The sequence below is a fragment of the Dreissena polymorpha genome, chromosome 5 (assembly GCF_020536995.1).
Source record: "Dreissena polymorpha isolate Duluth1 chromosome 5, UMN_Dpol_1.0, whole genome shotgun sequence".
NCBI lineage: Eukaryota > Metazoa > Mollusca > Bivalvia > Myida > Dreissenidae > Dreissena > Dreissena polymorpha.
In genome coordinates, this window is record NC_068359.1 from 99,452,942 (window position 1) to 99,478,932 (window position 25,991).

General features: G+C 36.0%; 1 protein-coding gene across 1 annotated transcript in view; it reads left to right on the plus strand.

The window, feature by feature from the left end:
- LOC127831505 (contactin-like) overlaps positions 1–25,991 on the plus strand; it is a 61,498-nt gene that overhangs the window by 817 nt on the left and 34,690 nt on the right. The window contains exon 2 of the mRNA XM_052356490.1: positions 24,726–24,820. Coding sequence (XP_052212450.1) covers positions 24,726–24,820 — 95 coding nt within the window. The remainder of the gene's footprint in view (positions 1–24,725; positions 24,821–25,991) is intronic.

Sequence of the window (25,991 nt, forward strand, 5' to 3'; positions counted from 1 at the left end):
GAAGAAAAAACGTTAACCTCCACGGGGCTCGAACCACTGACCCCTAGAGTCATGGAAGCTTGGAGTAAAATGTTTTCCGACTTTACCACTCGACCATCCATGCTCGCGTCAAATGCGAAGGTATTTTTTTAACTATATAAGCAATCCTCGTAGTTTCCCAAAATATCGATTCGCGTCGAACGACGTTTTAATCTGATGGACAGTCCCTTTAAAACTAAAATGTCAATTCATATTTTTTTGACTCTGTGCTTGTTAAATAAAAACATATAGAAACTGGCTTACTTTTTATTATAATCGTCTGAAACGGGATAAAAGTGCAGCTTGTAGCTGCCATCGCTAAGTCTTACAATCTAGACAAGATTATATATAATTATATATAAACTATTTAAAAGTATTTATATGTGTAAATATATATTTTTAAACACTTTTCAAGATTGTAAGATTCAGACTAAGCTCAGGCTAAGCAGGGACGACACTCTCCACCTGAACAGCAGGGACGACACTCTCCACCTGAACAGCAGGGACGACACTCTCCACCTGAACAGCAGGGACGACACTCTCCACCTGAACAGCAGGGACGACACTCTCCACCTGAACAGCAGGGACGACACTCTCCACATGAACAGCAGGGACGACACTCTCCACCTGAACAGCAGGGACGACACTCTCCACCTGAACAGCAGGGACGACACTCTCCACCTGAACAGCAGGGACGACACTCTCCACCTGAACAGCAGGGACGACACTCTCCACCTGAACAGCAGGGACGACACTCTCCACCTGAACAGCAGGGACGACACTCTCCACCTGAACAGCAGGGACGACACTCTCCACATGAACAGCAGGGACGACACTCTCCACCTGAACAGCAGGGACGACACTCTCCACCTGAACAGCAGGGACGACACTCTCCACCTGAACAGCAGGGACGACACTCTCCACCTGAACAGCAGGGACGACACTCTCCACCTGAACAGCAGGGACGACACTCTCCACCTGAACAGCAGGGACGACACTCTCCACCTGAACAGCAGGGACGACACTCTCCACCTGAACAGCAGGGACGACACTCTCCACATGAACAGCAGGGACGACACTCTCCACCTGAACAGCAGGGACGACACTCTCCACCTGAACAGCAGGGACGACACTCTCCACATGAACAGCAGGGACGACACTCTCCACCTGAACAGCAGGGACGACACTCTCCACCTGAACAGCAGGGACGACACTCTCCACATGAACAGCAGGGACGACACTCTCCACCTGAACAGCAGGGACGACACTCTCCACCTGAACAGCAGGGACGACACTCTCCACCTGAACAGCAGGGACGACACTCTCCACATGAACAGCAGGGACGACACTCTCCACATGAACAGCAGGGACGACACTCTCCACATGAAATCGATTTCCGTCAAGAAGAGTCCTCTTTAAAACGACAAAATACAATAAAAGCGGAATGTTTCGTCCCTGATTTTTCTATGCGCAATGCACGTGGTAATCTGGGACGACACTTAACGCACATGCATTAATTAAACACCCGTTTCACAGAGCGGAACTCATACATGTATCATGACTTCTCAAGCATACCACCGCTCAAGACGGTTTTGTCAGGTATAACCAAATAGATATTCTTTCAATTAAGACAACATCTATAATATCAAACGATCGAACATTAATAAACACATGTTATTTTCCAAAAATACAGCAATACAAGAACCCCTACTTCCACAAAATTAATATTTCTGAAGAAAGGGTTCTAGTGTGTTCTAGTTTAAATGTATGTTTATGATTTCATAAGTATAATTGCTATACTTATAGCTATACATCAATTACTTTTTTATGTTACGGTATATTATTTCTGACACTTATAATCATGATGCAAATCAGTTTTCTTCCCTGTACTACTAAAAAGAACCGCGCGGTGGGAAAACTGGACTTAATGAATGTGCGTAACGTGTTGTCCACGATTAACCTGTTGATTCCGCACAGGCTTATCAGGGTCGACACGTACTGCCTCATGCGCCTTAGCTAAATTTTATTTTAGGTAATACTTCCTTTGAACAAAAATCCATCAAATCGGAAATTGTCGCCCTTGGGTAGCTAGCGGAAATTGCCGCCCTTGGCGTACGCTGATCTTTTATTCTCCAAATGCTGAGGAAAAGGCGACATGATTCTTTTCATCGAATTTATAATGCATCAAAATCTCGTATTTTTTATTCAAATGATTTTAAAGCGCGCATTTTAATTATGTAATTACCTTTAAGCATATTTACCGGGGTATTTTACGAAACATTACCTCGCAATTTAAAGGGAAGCAAATATTCATTAAAATTGTGAATTGTTCGAAGTTGTTTCCCTTTACATATTTATAAAGTGAAAGGTTATATCGCTGTTTCATCAGGCGTATACCGGCTATCATCATAGGCAAACTCTTCATCAGAGGTAAATTCACCACGGGGAGGGGAGGGGGGGGGGGGGGTAAAATAATCATTAGCCAAATCATAAACAGGGGTTAAATCATAGTCTGGGATAAAATTTAAGGGGCAAAACAAAACAGGATTATGTATGTTGCATCATCAGTTGTAGCAGTGGTTATTATGTTAGAAGTATTACGAACAGCAGAAAAATACGAGACAGTAGTTGTAGAAGCTGTTTCTTTTGTAGTTTTATCACTTTAAATAAAACGAATCAAAACCCCTGAAAAGGTATTTATTTATTTTTTCCACGATTTCAATTTTCGTATAATTGTGTTATTATTTTAAGGACATTCTATTGCGCAACATTCATGAGTTGTGAAATTCGTGTACGGTGGATGAATAATCTTGTTCAAGTCTTCGATATCATTATGTCTGACAAACTTGGCAAATCACATATTTGTAAAGGATCAGCATTTAGAGTAGACAAGAATAAAAAACTTTGATATTTAAGAGAATTAAACATGTATGTTTCGTAGAGCTAAAGGAACTATGCACTAGCTAAACGTGTTCTTAAGCATAGGCTTGCTAATAATAATCATCACAATTCTTATTAGAATAGTAACTAACATAGTAAATTATGTTTACGAGTGCAGGCACTCTTAATCTTACAAAAAAAGCGTAGACTTCTAGGAATCAAGTCTTAATACCTTCACATTCCAACGAGGTTATACAAACTTTATACAACCCTTTTACATAACTGGTTTTCATTTAACCAAACCACTCTTGTCTTAAATTGTCAACAACGGCACGCAACATTTTAACTCTAATAAAACTATTTACTTGTTCAACGTTAGCGTTTGCAAAAACAAAACCACAATTATTTCACATGTTTTTGTCATTCGAGACTCATTTTGTAAAACATAAATTGAACTCGTTAAAGGCTTGTTTGTAAACAATTTGCATAATGATAGTTTTCTTGTTCAAGATTTAAAACAAATATGTTATAATTTTACCAGATATATTGACGTGCAATATCTGTACAGTTTTTAGATGGTTGCTTTAGCGACCGTCTAAAGTGCTTAGTGTAAATTTCAGGTCGGTACGGCCTAGCTACTAGGAGCCCAATACCCGCTTACTACGCGTATCCGCGCAAGAAAGAGTTGTATAATTTATGCAAGAGGTTTGAGTTCTCCAATTATGTTTATTCACAAATGGAAACATGATATTAATATCGTGTTAAATGCAATTGTTTCGAACGGTGCTTTTATAGAAAAGAATAAATAAACAATGATCGTATTGTACGTGTCGCGGAGGAGATTGTTTATGAATGAATAAAATAGTCCACTTTCAGCAGCGTCTTCATGACGTAGTATTTTTGCCATTCATAATATGAGGCTATTAATAGATGCGACTGTCGATAAACAAAGGAAAGTCCACGGGCGATAACAACGCAATAGGTTACGCTCTCACATACACCTCAATAACGTAGTACAGGTCGTAAATTGAGGCTATTAATAGATTCGGGAAAAAGTTAACGCTTATTTATATTCTCAATTTATAAAACGTTGAACATAAGTTCAACAATAACTTCAGCGATACGAAAGAAAAAAAACAAAAAAAATGTTTCATAATCGCTAAACCCGAATATAACAAACAATTTATAATAATAAAACGAATGACCTTTCGTAACCTCGTTCATGCTGGAAAACGTTCTTTGGTTCTCAACAGATAGCGGCGATTTTTTGTATTTACGGGTGCTAGCAACGCAATAGTAGTAGAAGGTTTAGCTTGTTTATATTCACATGAGTTCACCAATTACTACAGGCATACTACAGGCAACCTCGTAAATGCTTTATAATCGCTAAAACCTAAAACAACTAAATATATTATATTAAATATATTTATAACAATAAATATCTTTTAAAAATGTAGTCGGCGTATACGCTGACTTTGAAATAAAGTTTGCAATTTACTTTTCTAAATAAATAAATACAATTAAACAAAAGTTAAACTATTGTGTTGTGTTTTTCACTTGTAAGTTGCATATTCACCGCATGAAATGTGTGTTAGCATTGTCAAACCACACATTAGTGTGAGTAGATAAAAATATACTACTGGAGAGCACTTCATATGTGTCCTCATATGCCTTGTTATGGGTATCTTTCTTCACTATCGAAATATATCGTATGTTGATATTTGATTTAAACGCAGTTTTCTTTCGACGCATTTAAATCACACGTCAATAGTGCCGTCATGCGAAAATCGGTCTTATGCGTTTCGGCAAGCGTTTGTTAAACCCAACATGTGTTTTTGCGCAGTCAGGCCAAAGGCGATGCTGTTCGTTATAAAATCACTCAATATGTTATGTTTTTCCTTACCAGAAGGAGAGATAGCTGAGTGGGCTATTTATATGATGGGCGCATATGGAATAAGACCCATTTTCGCATGACAAGGGTCATTACAAATCTCATTGCGAATTGAAAATGCCACATTTAAGAACAATGCGTTTTGATACAAAATTGAATTCAAAATAGCAAACTTGTTAATAATGGCGGCCTATCCACACATTAAGGAATGATTTCCAGACGTGCTGACCAAGTACGGCAAACATTGTGGTATGATAATTAAACGATTTTCTCTTATCGTGACACTATACTATTTCGCTAATGATTGTTTTCTCATCTTGGAGGCGAAAGTGAAATTCTGCGAGATGGATTGTAACGCGTTATTGTAACAGGGCCACAATTTGTGCCGTTTGAGCACACAGAGAGTAGTCCGGAATTCCTTACACTGAACAGTGCTACATCCTTTGAATTGAGCACATACGCAGTGATGTAGCAAAAATTCAGAGGTTGTTTCTCGAATCAGCTATATTAAATATTCGAAAATATTCATGCGTGTCTGTTGGCGTTATGTAAAAGTCACTAAGATGAAAACTGAGTAAAACAGCTACGCCTAAAAGCGCATTAGTGCTCTATACCTATGTTTATGTCAGCGTTGTTGACACCGTGTGAACAGAACAGAACAGAACAAATTTTTATTGTGTTTTACAGGTCACATAATACAATGAACATACATGTATCGTGACAACAGGTGAGCATATACATATATTGTGTAATTACAGTTTCATGAAACATTGGGAAATCCGTCAGAGAAAAACTATAAGAAATGGTGTTGTGGGGAAGGTGATCTTTGGTGTTTAATCAGCTACTCAGCTGTTAAAAGAGATAATAGAAGGATATCATTTTACAGTTAACGAATGTGAAGGTAGTATACAAAAAAAAATATTTAAACAAAATTGACAAAACTAGACGTCCCAAATAAGCAAAAGCCTGGTGAAAATACTACAAGACTTTGTGGTTACAAAAAGGGAGCAAAGTTAAGAATCAAAGACAACGACGACATTATGCATAAAGGTTAATAAAATTGCATTAACGTCAGTTATTAATAAGCAATATTTCGTAATGGTTAGAGAAAAAAGAAACTGGTAAATAGCATCACAAAACAAAGACAGAACAACAACTACAACAACAACAACAACAAAGTAATCATTTAGATATGCAACATCAATAGATAAAGAGCTTATGTAAAGGAACTACAAAAAAGAAGATCCGTAGGTGAGCCATTCAAGCACTATGTATAAGCAGTCACTTACATATCGATTTTATTTAGTTGTTGCCTACAGACATAACTTTTGACAAAAAAGCAACATTATTTGCAAGGAAATAAATACAGCTTACATCGATTCGGCAGTAAGACATAGAGTAAAACATACTGTGAACTGCTCGGGTAACAAGTAAAGCATAAACAGCAATGTTTATATACTTTTATTCCTCCATATACAAGATACGAAGATTATTGTATTTTTTGAATTTGTATATGGTGTCAAAAATAAAAAGTTTTGTACACGGATCTTTCATTATGAATTTATATTCTTGGTGAGATAGTTATTTGATATTAGAAAAAATATTCCTTTAATATGATGGTGACTGCAAATTTTCTTTATATTAAGTTCTCATTAACATTTTCATCATAATTTCTATGCTTTCAGAACTTCCAAAAAGCATGTTGATTTTATTTTGTCTAAGTTATTTCTATGAAATAATAAGGATGATAAAAGTTCACATAAAACTCGACCCGTGCGCTATGACACACACTTATAAAGTTGAATGGCGTGTGTTCATTTCAAACTTGCGATTGATTTTGAAAAATGAATTGCGTGTTAAATTATGCAATAGCGAACATCTTCAGTGATTTCAGCGCTTTGATTATAAACAGTGACATTTCGTGTAAGTCTTTTAGCACTTACTTCTTAGCAATAGTTGAACAAGTTTTAAATATTTGCGTTCTATATCATCTCACTTTGAGAAGCCCCCAATTTCCAAAGCACACTGAAATCTGGAATCCACAACAGAGGTGGCGAAATATAACATTGCATTTTTTTTATATCTTTCTACTGTCAAAAACAATAGTGCGTTAATTAATTGAATAAACGCATGTGTGAACCAGTTATGAAATATTTACGCGTGCATTATATTTATTTTAATAGGCAATATATTTTCAAAATTTAGCAGTAAAGTTTACGGGATAAATGTGTTGAAATTGTTTGCGAAAAGAAATGTTAGCGTTTTCATCTTACAATATACATTTCAAAATTCAGTTCGATTTATTGAATGTATATATACACTTGGAGACTTTTCAAACGCAACACGTATTCAAATCAATATATCTCCCTTATTTTCGAACGGATTTTGTTGAAATTGAGACTCAGACTAATTCAACACGTATCTTATAATTAACCCACTTATGCCTAGTGGACTCTCCCATCCTTGTAAATTGGATCAATTTATTTCCAAAATTAGGGATGTCTATTATATTTATTTCTATACTTAGAATATTTCTTACAGAAATTCCATTAAGCAAACAGCGCAGACCCAGATGAGACGCCGCATTATGCGGCGTCTCATCTGGGTCTACGCTGTTTGCAATGTCCTTTTTTCAGAACGCTAGGCATAAATGGGTTAATGTAAATTTAATTGAAATTGATCAACATTAAAATATTAAACATAACAAATTAAAAACAAATCAATAAACAAGTCAAATTCTAACAATCGTACATCGTAAAATAATAATGTGAAAAGTAATACGCATTAACTAACACGTCTTAATGACCGACCGGCTTGTAACATTGCGCTCACACGAGCCATAGTGTTTTTCTTATTAATGTTGTATTTTCCTGGTGTAAACACCAACCTAGAATTATCAAATTGAAATCCAACAGGAATTATATAGCGAGCTGTACTACACTTGATGACATTTCGAACGCAGCGTTTTTCAAACTTAAATATCTCGGTTATGAGTAAATATTTTGATTTAAAATTGTACATGTGATCATTTGACTACAGTATGTGCAAGGAAAAGATGAAATCTTTTATCCGTGACGATCGGAGGCTTCAGCAAGTGGGGAAGGACGCCTGCAACATGTGCCGATTGCGCTGTTGTGCTACTTAAATTGTATTGATTTTAAAATTAATTTTATGTATTCCTGATGTATCAACACCCCCCCCCCCCCCCTCAAATAAAGAAATTGAAATGTAATTAGAATCATATTGCGTTTCGCCATTTTCACGTGCAAAAAGATAAAACCACAACTAGCCCACGTGCAAAAGCGGACGATTATCACGGATGAATGATTTTATTGTAATCTTGCACAGAATACAGTCAAATGATCACATGTGAAATTCTAAATAAAAATATTAACTGATAAGTAAGATATTCAAGTTTTAAAGGTTAGAAAAGTCTGCAAGTATGTAAAAATAAAATATCCGTTTCTCTTAAAACAGTCATTATTGCGATAAAAACTTTCCGTTCATGGGCTTTGAAATCTTAATTTACCTAATTGATGCATTTTTACGTCCAAAATTTGTATATATGCTTTCAGCGTTTGATTAATTTATTTTATTACATAAACTAGTAATATACAAAGGCAGGGAAAATGGAAAAGCTGCCTAAAATAACATACATTTCGGAGAAACTTTGTTACGGAAGATATTTAAATAGGAGTGACCGCAAACAACGGTAATGCCAACACTCTCGTTTAATTAATTACATAAATGAGCATTGTTGGCGGCCAAGTGCGTCATTTGTTTAAATTTTTGTTTAGACTGGAGGAAATTTAACCTGCATTGACGTTGAAACGTTACAAAAAGTTTGCTATGACGTCAATTGAAACAATTATCAAAGCGTTTTATGTAAGGAAGTATAATGCAGTTGCCAATTACTCATAAATTATATTTTTAACTATTAGTTGACATGCACTATACGTTATTTTGGTTCACGAATGACAACAAGGTTAATGTTCATTTGTTTTAAGAAATAAAAAACGCGTTTAAAGTTACCTAACAGATGTTAAAGTACCTGTCAGCGTCTATTATACCGTTCATACGCTGCATATATGTTTACTTGTATATCTGTATGATATGTTAAGAAGGTAAATGTTCAATGGATGGATAAACACAACAACAAACAACGCATATGTGGTACGTCTTTTTTTATAATGAGCTCCCTCCTCGATAAATAGCCTTTACAACTGGACAACTCCGTGCACCAAATTTCAGTCTGTGTGAAGTTATTTCCCTTAAATAAAAAGTAAATGCGAATGTGCGCGCAAAAATATAAATTGCTGCCATTTACTTTCTCCGTTCAACATATATCTTTGATTTCTTTTTGCTAATAATTACATTGTTGAATGGGGGTGTTGTCGTAAGAAGAGTGTAAATATGACAAGCATTAACCCTTTCCCACTCAGAGCCAAAGTGAAAACGGCTATGTGCAAACAGCATAAAACCAGAACAGCCTGCGAGTAACTCACAGGCTGTTCAGGGTTTATGATGTTTGCTGCTAATCAGTATCTACGGGTTGGAAATGAAGCCTTTAAAGTTGAATCTAGTAAGAAATGTCTTTGATTAAATTTAATTTTCTATGAAAATGCGTCAAAATACGTATCTAAGTGGTGTAAGGTTAAGACCTTGTCGCTTTGAGATCTGTATGTATTTACCAAGTAAATGTAACAATCCTTATACAACAAGTATATAATCTTTTAACATATATAAAAGAACAAGTATACAACAAAATTAAATCCGTGCATGTTTATTTATTCATGCAAATTACTCATACATCTAATAAATTGTTACATCTCTGAACTCTTATGCCAGCGCACCCAAGTGTTGAACCGTTACTAACATGACATTAAAGGGACATTTTCACAGATGTGTGCATGTATTGAAGTGGGTCATTAAATGCGTTATATTGATTAATGTAAACATTGGATCTAAAAAAGGCTCCAGTAAAAAAAAAAGCAATAATAAAATTAAAGAGAGAAAAAAGTAACCCTCAACTGGGCTCGAACCACTGAACCCTGGAGTAAAAGTCTATCGCTTAGACCACTCCGCCATCCGCTCTCATACCATAAGTGATGTATTTTATACTTTATATAAGCAATCCTCGTTGTATCATAAAATATAACGACAACAACGGAACTCTCAAATTATTCAATCGTTTCGCGTTTCAACGCTTTATAATTTACAGGTTTTTAATCATCAAAAGATGCATACAAATAATAATGGATATTTTAGAGCATGGCAAATGTTCAGCATTATAATACACGTTTTCGAGGGCATGATCATCTGCGGGCGCTCTCAAAATCCGTTCCTGCCCGAGTGCTGCTGCGCACTCGGGCAGGAACGGATTTTGAGAGCGCCCGCAGATGATAATGTCCGAGAAAATGTGTATTTTCGCTATTATTGCATAAACAAATCACACATACCAAAATAAATTAAAATAACATTGAAAACAATGTTTTGTTCATTCGACATCGACAAAATAATTCGATTATTTCAATACAGTTCAAGGTTGTGTTTTACATATGCCGCACTCGGTCATCATCCGAAATGACGAGGCTTTACCTTCGGATAGGCAGTTTAAAATGTGTTTAAACAGTGGATTAATGCAAAGTTGAAATGCAGCCGCGCAAATTAAGAAATGAGGAATTATTTTGGAATTTACAGCAGGATCGTCGAAGGTACATAATCACTTAAATTTACAGCATAGTCTTTTGAAAGTGTTGAGTAAATAACCTGAAATTCATTGACGTTGCCAATACAATAAAGCTGTTGTCAAGAGAGTGCAGATGGTTTAAGTTGAAAAGTGGATTGAAATATGCATTGCCATTATCCCTGCATGCATGAGGAAACTGGTGCTTATTCAGTTCCCCATTTATGCTTGGAAAGTCGTCGAAGGCTGGAGAAGGGAAGTAACTGCGTGTGGACCAGATTATGGATATGAAAAACACATAACAGGGCTTGAACGGCACGTGAATCGCCTTGTTAATGCACGATTTCTTCCGTTCAAGCTCTCATTTTGCCAAGTTTCTGCACCCCACCAGAAGGCATTATAGATAGAGTTTATGCAATAATACTGTTTCCTCACCTATATTAATACTACAACGAACATTTGCGAATCTGATTTTTTTTATTTTGTCAATTTACCAAAACGAAATTTACCAAAACGTGATAATGCGCCTTTAAACGTGTACAGACTTGGATATGGACAAATTATAACAAACGTAACAATGGAATATACGCGTTATTGAGCATTTTTAAGAGACACCACGTGCAACGGAATATAAAGTGTCTTTGTAGACAGATACCGTCAGCTGTAGTTATACTAAGACATCCAAACTTAAGAACGCGTAATGAGGAACCAAAATTATAACAACCGCAAATGTAAAATTAAAGGTTTAATAATGTTGCTTACTCATCAAAAAGCATAGTTCACGAAACTGTTTTGTCCATGTCGCTGAATGTTATCCGAAATCTTTTAAATAAGGCCTGTTTATTCACCTCAACTTGGTTTGGGTTTATACTAGTTTATCGAAACATACCCTAATTAAGAAAACCAGTTTGGAACTTAATAGTTAAACTGTGTATTCTTTATCTTTAAGGCTAAACGGAAAATGTTTAACAAACTTTTAAAACTACATCCAAACGTGGTTTTGGTGGTTTTAACCATCGGACAACGAATGCAATTTAGTTGTAGCATTGATTGTATAAGTATGAAACAGGTTTTTAATTATTATATATTTAAAAAAAACACATCTATAACAAACAAACAAAGCAAAAAACCCACAAACCAACAACTGTTAAATCTAAAGAAAAACACAAGGTCAAAAATATATAAATACTAGCATATCTTGTATTAAATTTTTTCACCTTATTATTGCTGCAAGATATTATTACTATGTTCTTGCTTATTACATAATATGTTTTACATTTAATAAAAAACATGAAACAGTGTTTTATGCATGTGCATGTGCGTCAAGTGTCGTCCTGGTTTAGCCTGTGCTGTCAAGTGTCGTCCTGGTTTAGCCTGTGCTGTCAAGTGTCGTCCTGGTTTAGCCTGTGCTGTCAAGTGTCGTCCTGGTTTAGCCTGTGCTGTCAAGTGTCGTCCTGGTTTAGCCTGTGCTGTCAAGTGTCGTCCTGGTTTAGCCTGTGCTGTCAAGTGTCGTCCTGGTTTAGCCTGTGCTGTCAAGTGTCGTCCTGGTTTAGCCTGTGCTGTCAAGTGTCGTCCTGGTTTAGCCTGTGCTGTCAAGTGTCGTCCTGGTTTAGCCTGTGCTGTCAAGTGTCGTCCTGGTTTAGCCTGTGCTGTCAAGTGTCGTCCTGGTTTAGCCTGTGCTGTCAAGTGTCGTCCTGGTTTAGCCTGTGCTGTCAAGTGTCGTCCTGGTTTAGCCTGTGCTGTCAAGTGTCGTCCTGGTTTAGCCTGTGCTGTCAAGTGTCGTCCTGGTTTAGCCTGTGCTGTCGGCACAAGATTTCCACTTAGTTAGACTGGACTTTCGTTAAGAAGAGATTTCCTTCATAACAAAAATTCCGTAAAAGCGTGAAATGTCTTCCCTGATTAGGCTGTGTGGACCGCACTGTCTAATTTAGGGCGAAACTTTACTCACATGCATTTAGCCCGGTCTTCACAGAACGCGGGGCATACAGTTTATTGACGCTTGAATACTTCAGGAGTTAAAATCTTCCTCGAACATCAGCATATTAGTTATATGTAAACGACAAGAGCTGCCATGTTTTAAAAACTGTGCGAAACCTTCCATATTTCTTATATAATTCAAACTTTAAAAACTATTTTCAGTTTGCATTTTATCATAACAAAAACTAAAACCAAATATCTTAAAAATATACGCGCAAGTAGCAAGATAAAAGTGCGATATTTAAATAAATGCCGGTTCTTATCGGTATAATTTTATCGTTGATTATAAACTTGATAACATTGTAAATACCGATGTTATATAACTCATATCAATAAAAAAAATCTCAATAAACGTTGACATACTGATCGTTGACAATAACAATAACAATCAACGTTCGTATATAATAACGCAACAGGTAAAAATCTAAATTAGATGGGGGCGCTGCAATAGTAAATATAAACTGACGCGCTCTGTGATTGGTCCAATCGTCACAATAGTTAAGTATAGTAAGTGGCGTACTAAATAATTTACCGTGTGCAGTAGGTATGAACATGGACGTTGGATTTAAGTTACTTGTGGCGTGTTTGAAAGCGTAGTTATTGTTGGAAAGGGTTTAAAATGAAAGCCAACATGAATATATTATGTGCAATATGTGCTTTATTTTGTGCTTTTATTCAAGGAATTAATACGCAAAGCATTTATGGTAAGTTTTAATTTGTGTATATATTTCCTCATTCTTATAGTATGTATGACGCATTTAACATGGTACAAGAAAACGTTGCGTGCGCTGTAGTTTTGCATTTTTTTTATAACCATGTTAAATAAAGACGTTTAAAAATCTGTAGTTTGATAGCATGTTTAAGCTACGTTTGCAATTATTTTACAAACGTTAGAAACCGGAAAAAGAAAATAAGAAAACTGTAAAGGCTTTTGCAAAGTATATGTGTTATATAACAATGTATACACGTATGTATTATTCCGTATAAAAAATGATAGCATAAAAAGTATCAACATACTAAACCATCTTAATACTGCAAAGTTGTACATACATCTAATATGTTTGTGTCATTTCCCATTGAATACAATCCTGACTATTGTAATATCTATTACCACACACATGCGCAATATTTTTCAATTACTGATGGTGCAGTAACAACAGTATGAATGCTTTAAATCTTTACTAGACGTCCATACAAAGATATGAAAATAAATGTTGAAATATTGTTTATTGATAGACCTTTGGTCCATATTAAACTTTGAACGAAAACATCCGGAAATTCAAATCCAAAGCCCATGGTTAACCCATTTATACCTAGCGTCTAAAAATGCCTTGGCAAACAGCGTAGACCCAGATGAGACGCCGCATGATGCGGCGTCTCATCAGGGTCTGCGCTGTTTGCTGAAAGGAGTTTCTGTAAGAAATATTCTGAATATGTAAATAAATATACTAGACATCCCTAATTTTGGAAATAAATTGATCCAATTTAGAAGGATGGGGGAGCCCACTAGGCATAAATGGGCAAAGGAAGTTGGATACGTGGGAGGACAAATTCTTTTTCGTAGCATACATAGCGCATTCAAGGGCCATATTCATAACACAAGCGTTGAAAAATCGAATACCATTTAAGCCACGATGCAAAATTGAGACCCAAATATTGTTCGTAAAATTTCAACGTTGCTCTGTAAACTTTGCACTTGCGTCTACCTTTCATACGCAAGTAAAACATGCAATTATCAAATCACGGCGTGTTTTGGACAATTACATTCACAGGTCTTGAAGTTTTGCCCGTGGTCTTTGAAAAAAACATTTTCATACGCATGTACAGACACGTGAATGGTTATTTAATGGTGCGTGGCAAGCAGCGCAAAGAGTGTTGATGTCTAAGTGTAAATATTATATTAAATGTGGTCGATCCGCTGACCAATGTAAAACTGCGTTACTTAAAGCGACTTACTCACATATTTTGGCATGTATTGGAGTTAAAACATTAAATGCGTTATATTGATAAATGTAAACATCGAAACTAAATAACCCTGGTATAAAGCAAGAATAAGATTTAAGAAAGAAAAAAGGGAATCCTCAACTCGGCTCGAACCTCTTACCCTTGGAGTAAAAGTCTAAATATTTACATCACTCGGCCATCCGTGCTCACAAAGTAAATTTTGTATTCTATACTTTATAATAAGAGATCCTCGAAATGTCACCAAATTATTCACCAAATTATTCACTCGTTTGTAACGCTTCATAACTTTTTGGTTTTTAAATCGTCAAAACATGCATATATAAGATTTTTTTAGCATGGTTAATGTTCAGTTTAACTGTTTCCTTTAAAATATCATACATAAAACGAATTTTGCCAATCTGAAACATGTTTTTTAATGTTGTTAACTTACCAAAGCGTGAAAAGAACCCTTTATCTTGTCGTGGGGTGTTCAGTTGTGACAGCAATGCGTTTTTTTCACGTGATGCATCAATAATCAATTAATTTGTATGAACATTACAAATATGAAAATCATCATGATTGCCATTTTTATCATCATCTTCATCGTCGTAGTTATATTCATCATCATCATCATCATCATCATCATCATCATCATCATCATCATCATCATCATCATCATCATCATCATCACCATCATCATCGTAGTAATCATTCTTTATCGCCATCATCACCATCTAAATCATCAGAATCTTCATCATCAAATTTATCATAATCAGTTAATCATCATCAATATAACCATCAAGTACGACACCATACTCAACAGTCCCATGGCAGTAGTTTTTATCGTTGTCATCGTTCATCAATCTTGATTGACATTATCAACTCCAATATCAGCGAGTAAAAAAGCAAAAATATTTTACTTCATCAATGTCTTTAACAAAATGTTAGACATTATGTTCAACGTTATTGTCTTATTGTCTTTCAAAGACAAATGTACGGATACATGTACTAATTTCTGGTTTTGAAGTAAACCTTGATACAAAGACCCTTCAAAAGACGAGAGCGCGGTTGTTTCATATCATGTTTCAGTAATACAGTTTTTGCTCATTTCATTGTATGCCCTACATCCCCACATCTACGTAACAAAACACCGGTTTAGTGATCGGAGTTTATGCGGTGGCTTGTACCGCCCTCATTTTGGTATTTGCTTCTGGACTAAGGACATACCAACCCATATCCTTTGCAAACCTAGTGGAGGGTTATTATGGTAATTATAAGAAAGGCTTGTTTTTATAAGCTCAAATAAATGGAAGAGCCACTTTCACAGTGTTTTCAGTGAAGTGCCATCACGAATATTAATTAACACTCAGTTTAAAGGGACTCGTTCGCAGAATTATTGAAGTCATACAAAAATATGCTTTTAGTTTTTCTACACTTGTAAAATATTACACGAAAGTGTAACATCAAAAATAGAAGTAAACAAGTTTCCATCGAGGTTTAAACCTCAATTCACCAGAAATAAAAGTCTGACGTCCAAAGTAATCTAAATAAACCGCTCCGTCTTAACGCTATTTGTTCAATGGTTTGCAGTCAATCGATCGGATTATGCAGACATACACACAGGATCGGTCACCTTGGTCCGACAATGTAGTATCCAATTACTGGACCGGCCTTGTGTCTATTGTTGAAGTAATCCAAACCCATTGTGAAAGCAACAATAGCATTTTAAACAGGCCGTTTATGTCTATGTTCATGTGATCCTGCCTTGCCTGAGGGTTCTGTATAGTGTGTGGACCAGGAATATGACCCAGCACTCTTAACTATTTCAGTGCTGGAACCGAATTTTGAAGGCCTTTGCAAACAGTTTGGATCCATATGAGACGCCACAGAACGTGGCGTCTCATCAGGATCCAAACTGTTTGCTATTCTAATAGTATTCTTTGAAAAAAACAGAAGAAAATGCTAATTTTAGAAATTCAGCAGACGACTTTTTAGCAGACGTCAAATTTCCCAGCATGCAAAAGTTTAATGAACTTACTAGACTCACGAACATTGGGACGATTTTTTTATTATAGCTGCAATTTCCAACTATTTAGTTGTCACTTTAAAATAATTTAATTATTGGTGCGGTCTTGCGTTGTGTGTGTTTGGAGGGAGTCGGAGTACCCAGAGGTTATCCCACCTGTCCGGTATGGTGATCACCAACAAAAGTCATGTGCTTCCGGGAACATCGATGGAATATTTTTAACTGTCAGTTATGATAAGCTTTTTATATACGGACGCTTTATATTATCTAAACGAGCTCAACTGAAAATTACAGTCAGTAAAAACGAAACTGCATTTTAATATTTATAGTTATAAAACCACATTAAGTCTAAGAATGTTTGACGAAATGTTTAAACATATGACCACGTGCCAATCTGTAAACATGTCTCTTCGTTAAATACGGCTGTCATAAGTGCGCAATTGCCCTTAATACTCCTGCAGTAATAACTACATGTGTTTAACGCAGTCGGACGTACAATTATGGTTGTTTACTCACCCTGCTGTCTACACGAATACCAGTGGTCAAAACATGACCCTTGCCTGCGGCTAATATTGCTTTACTTTCTAAACGACCAGGTTAAGTACACCGAATTATACGTATATAACACCGATACGATATGATATTTTTGTTATTTCGTTGTAAGTTGTTTATCTCTTGCATAAAGAACGCGTCGGAACTGAAGTAAAGGGAAGTCAAAAAAGCGCAAAAGAACACATATGTTCGATATGCTCCATACAAAATCAAGTGATTGAGCGGAACCTATTCTCCTTTTTTTAGGGGCCCCAAATGCAACCACTCACTAGATCAGCCTGTAACCTACATTCAAACACATCTTAAATCTCGCCAACTGTCAATCAAACTCGAACCTTATCTAAACACCGAACGACCAATAGCGATCAATAAACTTGGGAGACCGTTGCTTTTGGGTTGTCCGCCATTTCCATATACAAGCTGATTGTCGGTTTCACAATATATGTTTAAGAGTTTCGTTTATTTAATTCGAAATAACGTATAAACAAAAATATTCAACGGGTTCTATGGCGTTAATGTTACACATAAAGTCGATGAGGGCGTTTAATTTATACAATTTCCAAAGCCGAAACGTGATTTTGAAAAGTGCGATTAGCGGCTTCAATATGTAGAATAACCGAAAACCGGATTTATAGAATGTTAATTTATTTCAGAATATGACCCATCTTATTCTTTGTGTGGCACTTGAAATTATTAAGATAAATAAATGTCCTATTAGCAACGTCAAATATGTATGATACTACGTTTATATGTAAAAACACTAAAGATTTAGGTGCCCGCTCTACGTAAGTGATATAAATCTCTTTTATAAATCGCAATGTTGTGTCAAAATGTGAAAAAATACAATGTTAATGTTAATCATAGTTAGAATATCGTTGTAAAATTGTTATTACGCAAACCACCATAACACGTGGTATTTTGCGGGTTGCCGGTACCCGCAAGATCGTATTGTTCATGATGCAGTCTGACCGAGAGCCTCGTTGTACAGCACTTATTTATTTCAGAAAATGATCAAATTTGTTGTTTTGCTTTTTCAGTTATATTAATTTATTAATTTCATATATTGCGTCGAAAATCAATGTTATTACTTCTGTTATTAGAAAGTTCTAAAATGATCCATGTGAAAACAAAGTTTTGTTAATATTTTCGTAAATCACATCGGTAAATACAATTGAAGAGGGTGTTTTTGTATTACTATTACCACAATTTAACGAAGAAAACTGTCGTAAAGTGTGTGTAACTTACCGAAATTCCCGTTATAGTTATCTTATGATATATAAAAGTTTTTGCATTTTACTAACGAATAAATGAAACAATACCCGTATACCATTTTTAAGTGACGAAACAAAAACAAAAAATTTATCAAAATCTTAATATCGCTCTCAGTCCTTTGATATATTAGCTGACGGAGAACATGTTGTGGCTAGGATACGCGCTAGACTACTAAACCGAGTGTATGAATGACTTGTTTTAAACTGTCATCATTAATGTTACGGCATCACTTTGAACTCCGTTGAAACCTTGCCAAGCGCAGCTCTTGAATTTTTTATTAAGGTAGTTGTATGGTTGTGTATACTACTTGCAAACCATTAAGGCAAAGATTGGTACTTTGACTAGATAAACACGTTTTCAACCATATAGTATCGCTTAGAATAAACCAATTATTTGTTTAGAATTGTTAAAAATGCAAACGTGTCCGCCCCACGGAAACGCTTGATCCTCAAAGCATCGTTTAAAAATACACTAGCTATTTAGTCAATTAAATGCGCAAATCATCATCAACATCAACATCATCATCATCATCATAATCATCATCATCATCATCATCATCACCATCATCATCATCATCATCATCATCTTGCTTTTCAGATAATGTCGATTGGTTGTACCAAGTAGCTTCGACACGACTACACACAACCTTCTCGACTTATTCAAATTCTGACAACACCATACTTGCATGATGGATTTTATCCAATAATATTTTTCGAATGTAGTTTGTAGAAACAGAAGTTGTATATGTATAGATTTAAACAAATCTTACAAATCACCTCTCTGACTTCCCAACACATTGAATTTTATGTCCGTCACTTACATTTTCTATTCGTTCGTACGTCTGTCCGTGCGAGATGAACCAAAAAAGATAGTTTGACTCAACATCAATATAACTTGCTTAAAAGTTTTGATATTTGCAAGGATGATATTTTAAACACTTTAAACATACCTGCCAATGACCTCAAGTTGACATTGGCCTACTATTGGGCTTTATTTTACTGATAAATTAAATATCATCAGTGAGTTCTTATGGATTGCTGTCCTACTTAACACGAAAAAAGATAATTTGAATGATAAAATGGCCCAAAATGGAGAAAGATTGCTCGCCATGAGTTTGAAGGCTTAGGCAGGAATTTCAAAAGATTTGATAACGTCGAAGTGCAATGACCCTATGTTTGAATGTGTGTCAGGCAGAAAAATAACAGTTGCAGGAGTCAATAGCAATTAAGTAAGAACCATCCAGGTTTTGCTTTTTTTTTATTTTAATAATGCTCTGCTAAAATAAATACCAATATGCCAACATTTTAAACAGAACATATGAATTTTGTAAATCCTCCTTCCTCTTCTTATCATCTTCCTCCTCCTCATCGTCATTATCATCATCCCCGTCGTCACCATCGTTCCTTAAAAAAACCACCATCGTCGCCACATAAACTATGATTCTTGTGCATCGGACTGTTGCTAAAACGAAACTCTTATGATGAGCAAGAACTTGGGCAGCGAAGCTCCTGTCCAGACTGTGCGATTTCGATAACCGGGGTGGTATTCCAGAAACATCTTAAGTCATTTCTTAAATAATTTCACTTAAGTTCAAATTTACAATGTTTTGTATTTCTTTACTAAATAAGGAAAAAGATGCTATTTAAATATATATCTTGATGCCAATCTATTGCAATATGAAATGAAACACTTAAGAAAAATTCTCAATATAAGGATAAGAATAAAATTTAACTTAAGATGCTTCTGAAATACGACCCCTAGAGCGACGATGGTTGCATATGGCATAGAAACCATTTTCGTATGACGCTGGTTATATGGCAGTAAGTGACACAGGTTTGAAGTATGATTTCTGTCTTTGGAATATCATGGGTCAAAACAAACGCATTTATTGACACAAGAAATTTAGTGTCTGAATACATGTTTAACGTTAAACTTTTATAAATTGAACCTTCATTAATAAATTTAAATGATTTAACAAAAAATCCGATATATTTTTGTATATGGCTTTTAAAGTTGGTTGCTGGACAATAATTGCATACCGAATGATATACTGCAATACTGATTATTTACCTTAGCATGAGAAAAATGCAAGTCTCTTGCATAAATCAGCGTAATATAACAATGCTACCTTTGAAATACATGATGCGTCAAAGCGACTTCTTGTTGAGCAGGAAATAACACCGTACAAGTAGATTCAACGCTTATGCTACCGTTCGCCAGAACACATGTATTTTTCTTCAACCGATTGTCAGGTCATTAATTTACCGCGGGGCAAACGCTTTTCAAGTTTTTTAAACGGACTTGATCACAGATTTGTGTGCTTTTAAATATGTCATTAATTGACTACTTAAAACCTCGCATACTCGGGATAATTTTGAATACGTATAACAACTAGAATCAAAGCGCTGAAGGCACGGAAGTGTTCGCTATCGCATAATCTTAGACGCACTTCAGTTTAAAAAATTATGTTATAGCTTTTTATATTGCAAGTTTGAAATGAACACAACCCATTCAAATTTATAAAGAGTGTGTCTTAAAGCACAGGTTGAGATATGTGTGCACTGTTTATCCTCATATTTATGTTATAGATATAACGTAGACAAAATAACAACAATATGTCTCTTTTTTTCACAATTGGTTGCCGCACTGGCAACCATCGTTAGAATTTTGTTTCCTTGTTAAACAATAACAAGCCTATAATCATGTACATGTTGTGTTATGTGAATCTAATACTGTATCTATTTTCTTTAAATTATTGGGCAACAATTTTGCCAACATGACAGACTTTTAATGCAGCCTTAAAACCCGTTTTCCCTGAAAGCAGCCAATATGTACAGATTTCAAAGATAAACAGTGGCAAATGTAATCGCACAAGCTGTTATAGACACTAGACTGGCCTATATCGTTGAACAAGCTCTTAAACCTTATACATGCTGTCTGCTACGTGTAAACAGGCAGTGGTTATCTTTACCAGCTGCAGTTGTCGTCCCTAACGTAGTTGAAGCATACAGATTTTAAAAACTGCCTCTTTACTATAGCGTGAGCTAACGCTCACACTAAAAACGATAAAACAAAAAATGTGGCAGTCTTGGGTATCGAACCCGAATCCTCCAGAAGCAAAAGCTTTACAAATTCTTTAACTTTTCCGATTTTGAATGATGAGTTTCTATGGACGAACAATTCTTGTTTGTATAAAATGGATACATACTTTGATGAGCACGTGACAATGTCCTTTTAAATTGTCATTTTGCAAAACTGTGAACAACTCCCTTTAAACTTATGGGAGTTGATTAATTATAACGACAGGGCGAATTTGCTATTCATAAAATTATATTTTATTTTGTATAGAATATATGTTTATCGAGCCTAGTCGTTTAATACGTCGTTGGTGTTAATGTTTCCACAAATGTAAATGTGTGTTTTAGTTTTGATAATCATGGCTATGAAAACAATGGTATTGTTTTTGAATGTAACAATTTCTGACGAATGAGAATTTGATGACCTCATTTATTACGATTATGTTGTGAAATAGATTCTAAATGTTGTAATAAAAAAAGTTTCTTATACCTTTTCACATGTCATGTCTTAATATATGTTTCTATGTTTTGATTATGCATACTCATGGACGGTATGTCTATTGGAAATATTGAATAAACAAAAATAAACCAAAAAAATATTACATTTATAAATTTAAAGAGTGCTTCAATACCAATATCGGACGTACATTAAGATGTGAGTCACGCTCTGTGAAAACGGCACTTAAAGCCACACACCTTATTTGGCATAGTAAATTTAAGTATAAATAAGAAACATATTTTATCCATGCCAATTAGAATATATCTGGTGGTAACAAGGAAGAAATCCGTCTTTTTACGCTTTAAAACTTAAAAAGAATCGCGTTTGTCAAAATGGACGTAATCGTCTAGAAATCCTACTTTCGGTTTTAAAAGCGGTACCGTTTAAACAATAATAAATACATTGCTAACTAGGCTATAGTTTTAATTTTATTTATGCCAATTAGAATATATCTGGTGGTTACAAGGTAGAAATCCGTCTTTTTTGCGCTTTAAAACTTAAAAATAATCGCGTTTGTCGAAATGAATGGACGTACTCGTATATAAATCCTAATTTCGGTCTTAAAAGCGGTACCGTCTGAAAGATACTAATTGACAAGTTTGCACACTTTCAAATTGCATCTATATGTATTAATTTACATGTATTTCATTTCAAAGTCAGAGGCTAGGTGTGTGGCTTCAATGCATGTGCGTTCAGTGTCGTCCCAGATTAGCCTGTGCAGTCTGTACAGGCTTATCAAGGACGATCGACATAAGGGCATGGCAGGATTTGTAACAGCTCTATGAGAGTTGAGTCATCTGATAAGGGCATGGCAGGATTTGTAACAGCTCTATGAGAGTTGAGTCATCTGATAAGGGCATGGCAGGATTTGTAACAGCTCTATGAGAGTTGAGTCATCTGATAAGGGCATGGCAGGATTTGTAACAGCTCTATGAGAGTTGAGTCATCTGATAAGGGCATGGCAGGATTTGTAACAGCTCTATGAGAGTTGAGTCATCTGATAAGGGCAGGGTGTGAAACAGCTCTATGAGAGTTGAGTCATCTGATAAGGGCATGGCAGGATTTGTAACAGCTCTATGAGAGTTGAGTCATCTGATAAGGGCATGGCAGGATTTGTAACAGCTCTATGAGAGTTGAGTCATCTGATAAGGGCATGGCAGGATTTGTAACAGCTCTATGAGAGTTGAGTCATCTGATAAGGGCAGGTGTGAAACAGCTCTATGAGAGTTGAGTCATCTGATAAGGGCATGGCAGGATTTGTAACAGCTCTATGAGAGTTGAGTCATCTGATAAGGGCATGGCAGGATTTGTAACAGCTCTATGAGAGTTGAGTCATCTGATAAGGGCATGGCAGGATTTGTAACAGCTCTATGAGAGTTGAGTCATCTGATAAGGGCATGGCAGGATTTGTAACAGCTCTATGAGAGTTGAGTCATCTGATAAGGGCATGGCAGGATTTGTAACAGCTCTATGAGAGTTGAGTCTTCTGATAAGGGCATGGCAGGATTTGTAACAGCTCTATGAGAGTTGAGTCATCTGATAAGGGCATGGCAAGATTTGTAACAGCTCTATGAGAGTTGAGTCATCTGATAAGGGTAGGGTTTGAAACAGCTCTATGAGAGTTGAGTCATCTGATAAGGGCATGGAAGGATTTAAAACAGCTCTGTGAGAGTTTAGTCATCTGATAAGGGCATGGCAGGATTTGAAACAGCTCTATGAGAGTTGAGTCATCTGATAAGGTCATGGCAGGATTTGAAACAGCTCTATGAGAGTTGAGTCATCTGATAAGGGCATGGAAGGATCTAAAACAGCTCTGTGAGAGTTGAGTCATCTGATAAGGGCATGGCAGGATTTGAAACAGCTCTATGAGAGTTGAGTCATCTGATAAGGGCATGGCAGGATTTAAAACAGCTCTGTGAGAGTTTAGTCATCTGATAAGGGCATGGCAGGATTTGAAACAGCTCTATGAGAGTTGAGTCATCTGATAAGGGCATGGAAGGATTTGAAACATCTCTGTGAGAGTTGAGTCATCTGATAAGGGCATGACAGGATTTGAAACAGCTCTATGAGAGTTGAGTCATCTGATAAGGGCATGGCAGGATTTGAAACAGCTCTATGAGAGTTGAGTCATCTGATAAGGGCATGGAAGGATTTGAAACAGCTCTGTGAGAGTTGAGTCATCTGATAAGGGCATGGCAGGATTTGAAACAGCTCTATGAGAGTTGAGTCATCTGATAAGGGCATGAAAGGATTTGAAACAGCTCTGTGAAAGTTGAGTCATCTGATAAGGGCAGGATTTGAAACAGCTCTGTGAGAGTTGAGTCATCAGATAAGGGCAGGATTTGAAATAGCTCTTTGATTATTACGAACGTAACGTTTTTCTACTGAACATGTGTTATTGTATTAATGTTTTAACAACCAACTCAGCTTCAATGAGAATTGACGGGCTAACCAGATGTGACGTGAACAGTGTCACCAATAATGAATTGTCACGATTATTCTGGTCGTGTATGTACGCTTATTATTGCGCTTTGACGATGGTAATTACAGATATCATCCTCGCTCTGTGAAAACGTGGCTTAATGCATGTGCATAAAATATTGCTCAATACTAGCCTGTGTAGTCAGCACAGGCTAATCAGGGACGACATTGTCCGCTTCTATTGTTCTATTAAAAGAAATATTTTCACCGAGAACAATAAGTAAAGGAACAGACTGTCGTCCCTGATAACATTGTGCGGACTGCACAGGATAATCTGGGACGACACTAAACAAACCTGCATTTCGCCCCGTTTTCCCAGAGTGAAAATCTAATCATTTGTTGTGCTCCTTTAAGCCGTTTGTTTTGCTCCTTTTAAGCCATTTGTTTTGCTCCTTTAAGCCGTTTGTTTTCCTGTTTTCCAGGCTGTCCACTTGGCTGGGAGTTTTTTAATGCCAAGTGTTACATGTTCGTTGGCAACCAGAAACTCATAATAGAGGAGGCAGACGCCGACTGCTGGGTGAGCACAACGCTAAACGCTACAGGTTACTGTGGGCGTCGTTCTGGGAAAACAAGGCTTAATGCATGTACATACGGTGTGATCCAAGATAAGTCTGTGCTGTCCGCACAGGCAAAATCAGGGACAATTCTTTTCGCCTTTTATCGAATATTTTGTCGAATTTAGTCTCCTCTAAACAAAGATACCATTAAACGATAGGTTTAGCTTCTGATTAGCCGGTGCGGTCTGCACAGGCTTATTTTGGATGACACTTTTCCCAGAACGAGATCCAATGGAATGGTTTAATGCGATATGCTCCAAAAAGGCATTCTGGTTTCCTGGAAGACTTGTTTTTTGCTAAAGGGACTCGTTATGTTAAGCTTTTTCTCGACCTGTTTGAAGGGAAAGCATTAACGTTTTCTAAGAAATCACACGTTATATTTTAAAGTTGGAGGCAATTGGAGAAACTTGAGCGAAAGCGGGTAACACCCAACAAAAAGTAGCCGGAAAAATGTTTCCAAAAGTTATCTTTGATACGTACGTTGTTTTTGTCGAACATATCACATGACATATCTCTTATTGTTTCTGAGATACATTCAGATTAGAATGTTTGTAGAAACGTATGGTAAAAGAGGGTGCGAACGTGAAAACTATTGACTTTATTTGTTTTACATTAATTAAAGGTTTTACTTAAAATAACATTAGGCTTGACATAGGAATATTGTAACCTCTAATATATTTGATGAGGTCTGAAGTCACGGCTTCGTCACTGCTTTCGTCGGAACGTCTGAAATAAATAATGTCCAAAAGGTCAATATATTCGTACACAAGTTATTTTCGGAAGAAAAAAAGTTTCATCAGACAAACGTCTTCATGTTAATTTCAAATTTGCATTTAGTTTAATGTCATAATGACTGTCAATCAAATTAATAGAATCTAAATTAATTACAATTACTCGTGTAATTTGCTTCTGAAAAGTGTTTCTGAAATACTGAATCGTCAATTATTTAAAGGTTCATAAAAAATTATATTTGGGTCAGATTTGATTATTTTCAGTGTGTTCATCATTATTATATATTAAGCATACACACATGATAAATACCTTCGATTTCTTGAAAGATTGATCATTGGCATTGTTAATTGGTAGATCACCACCTATTAGGCTTGAAGTATGCACCAACTATGAATAATG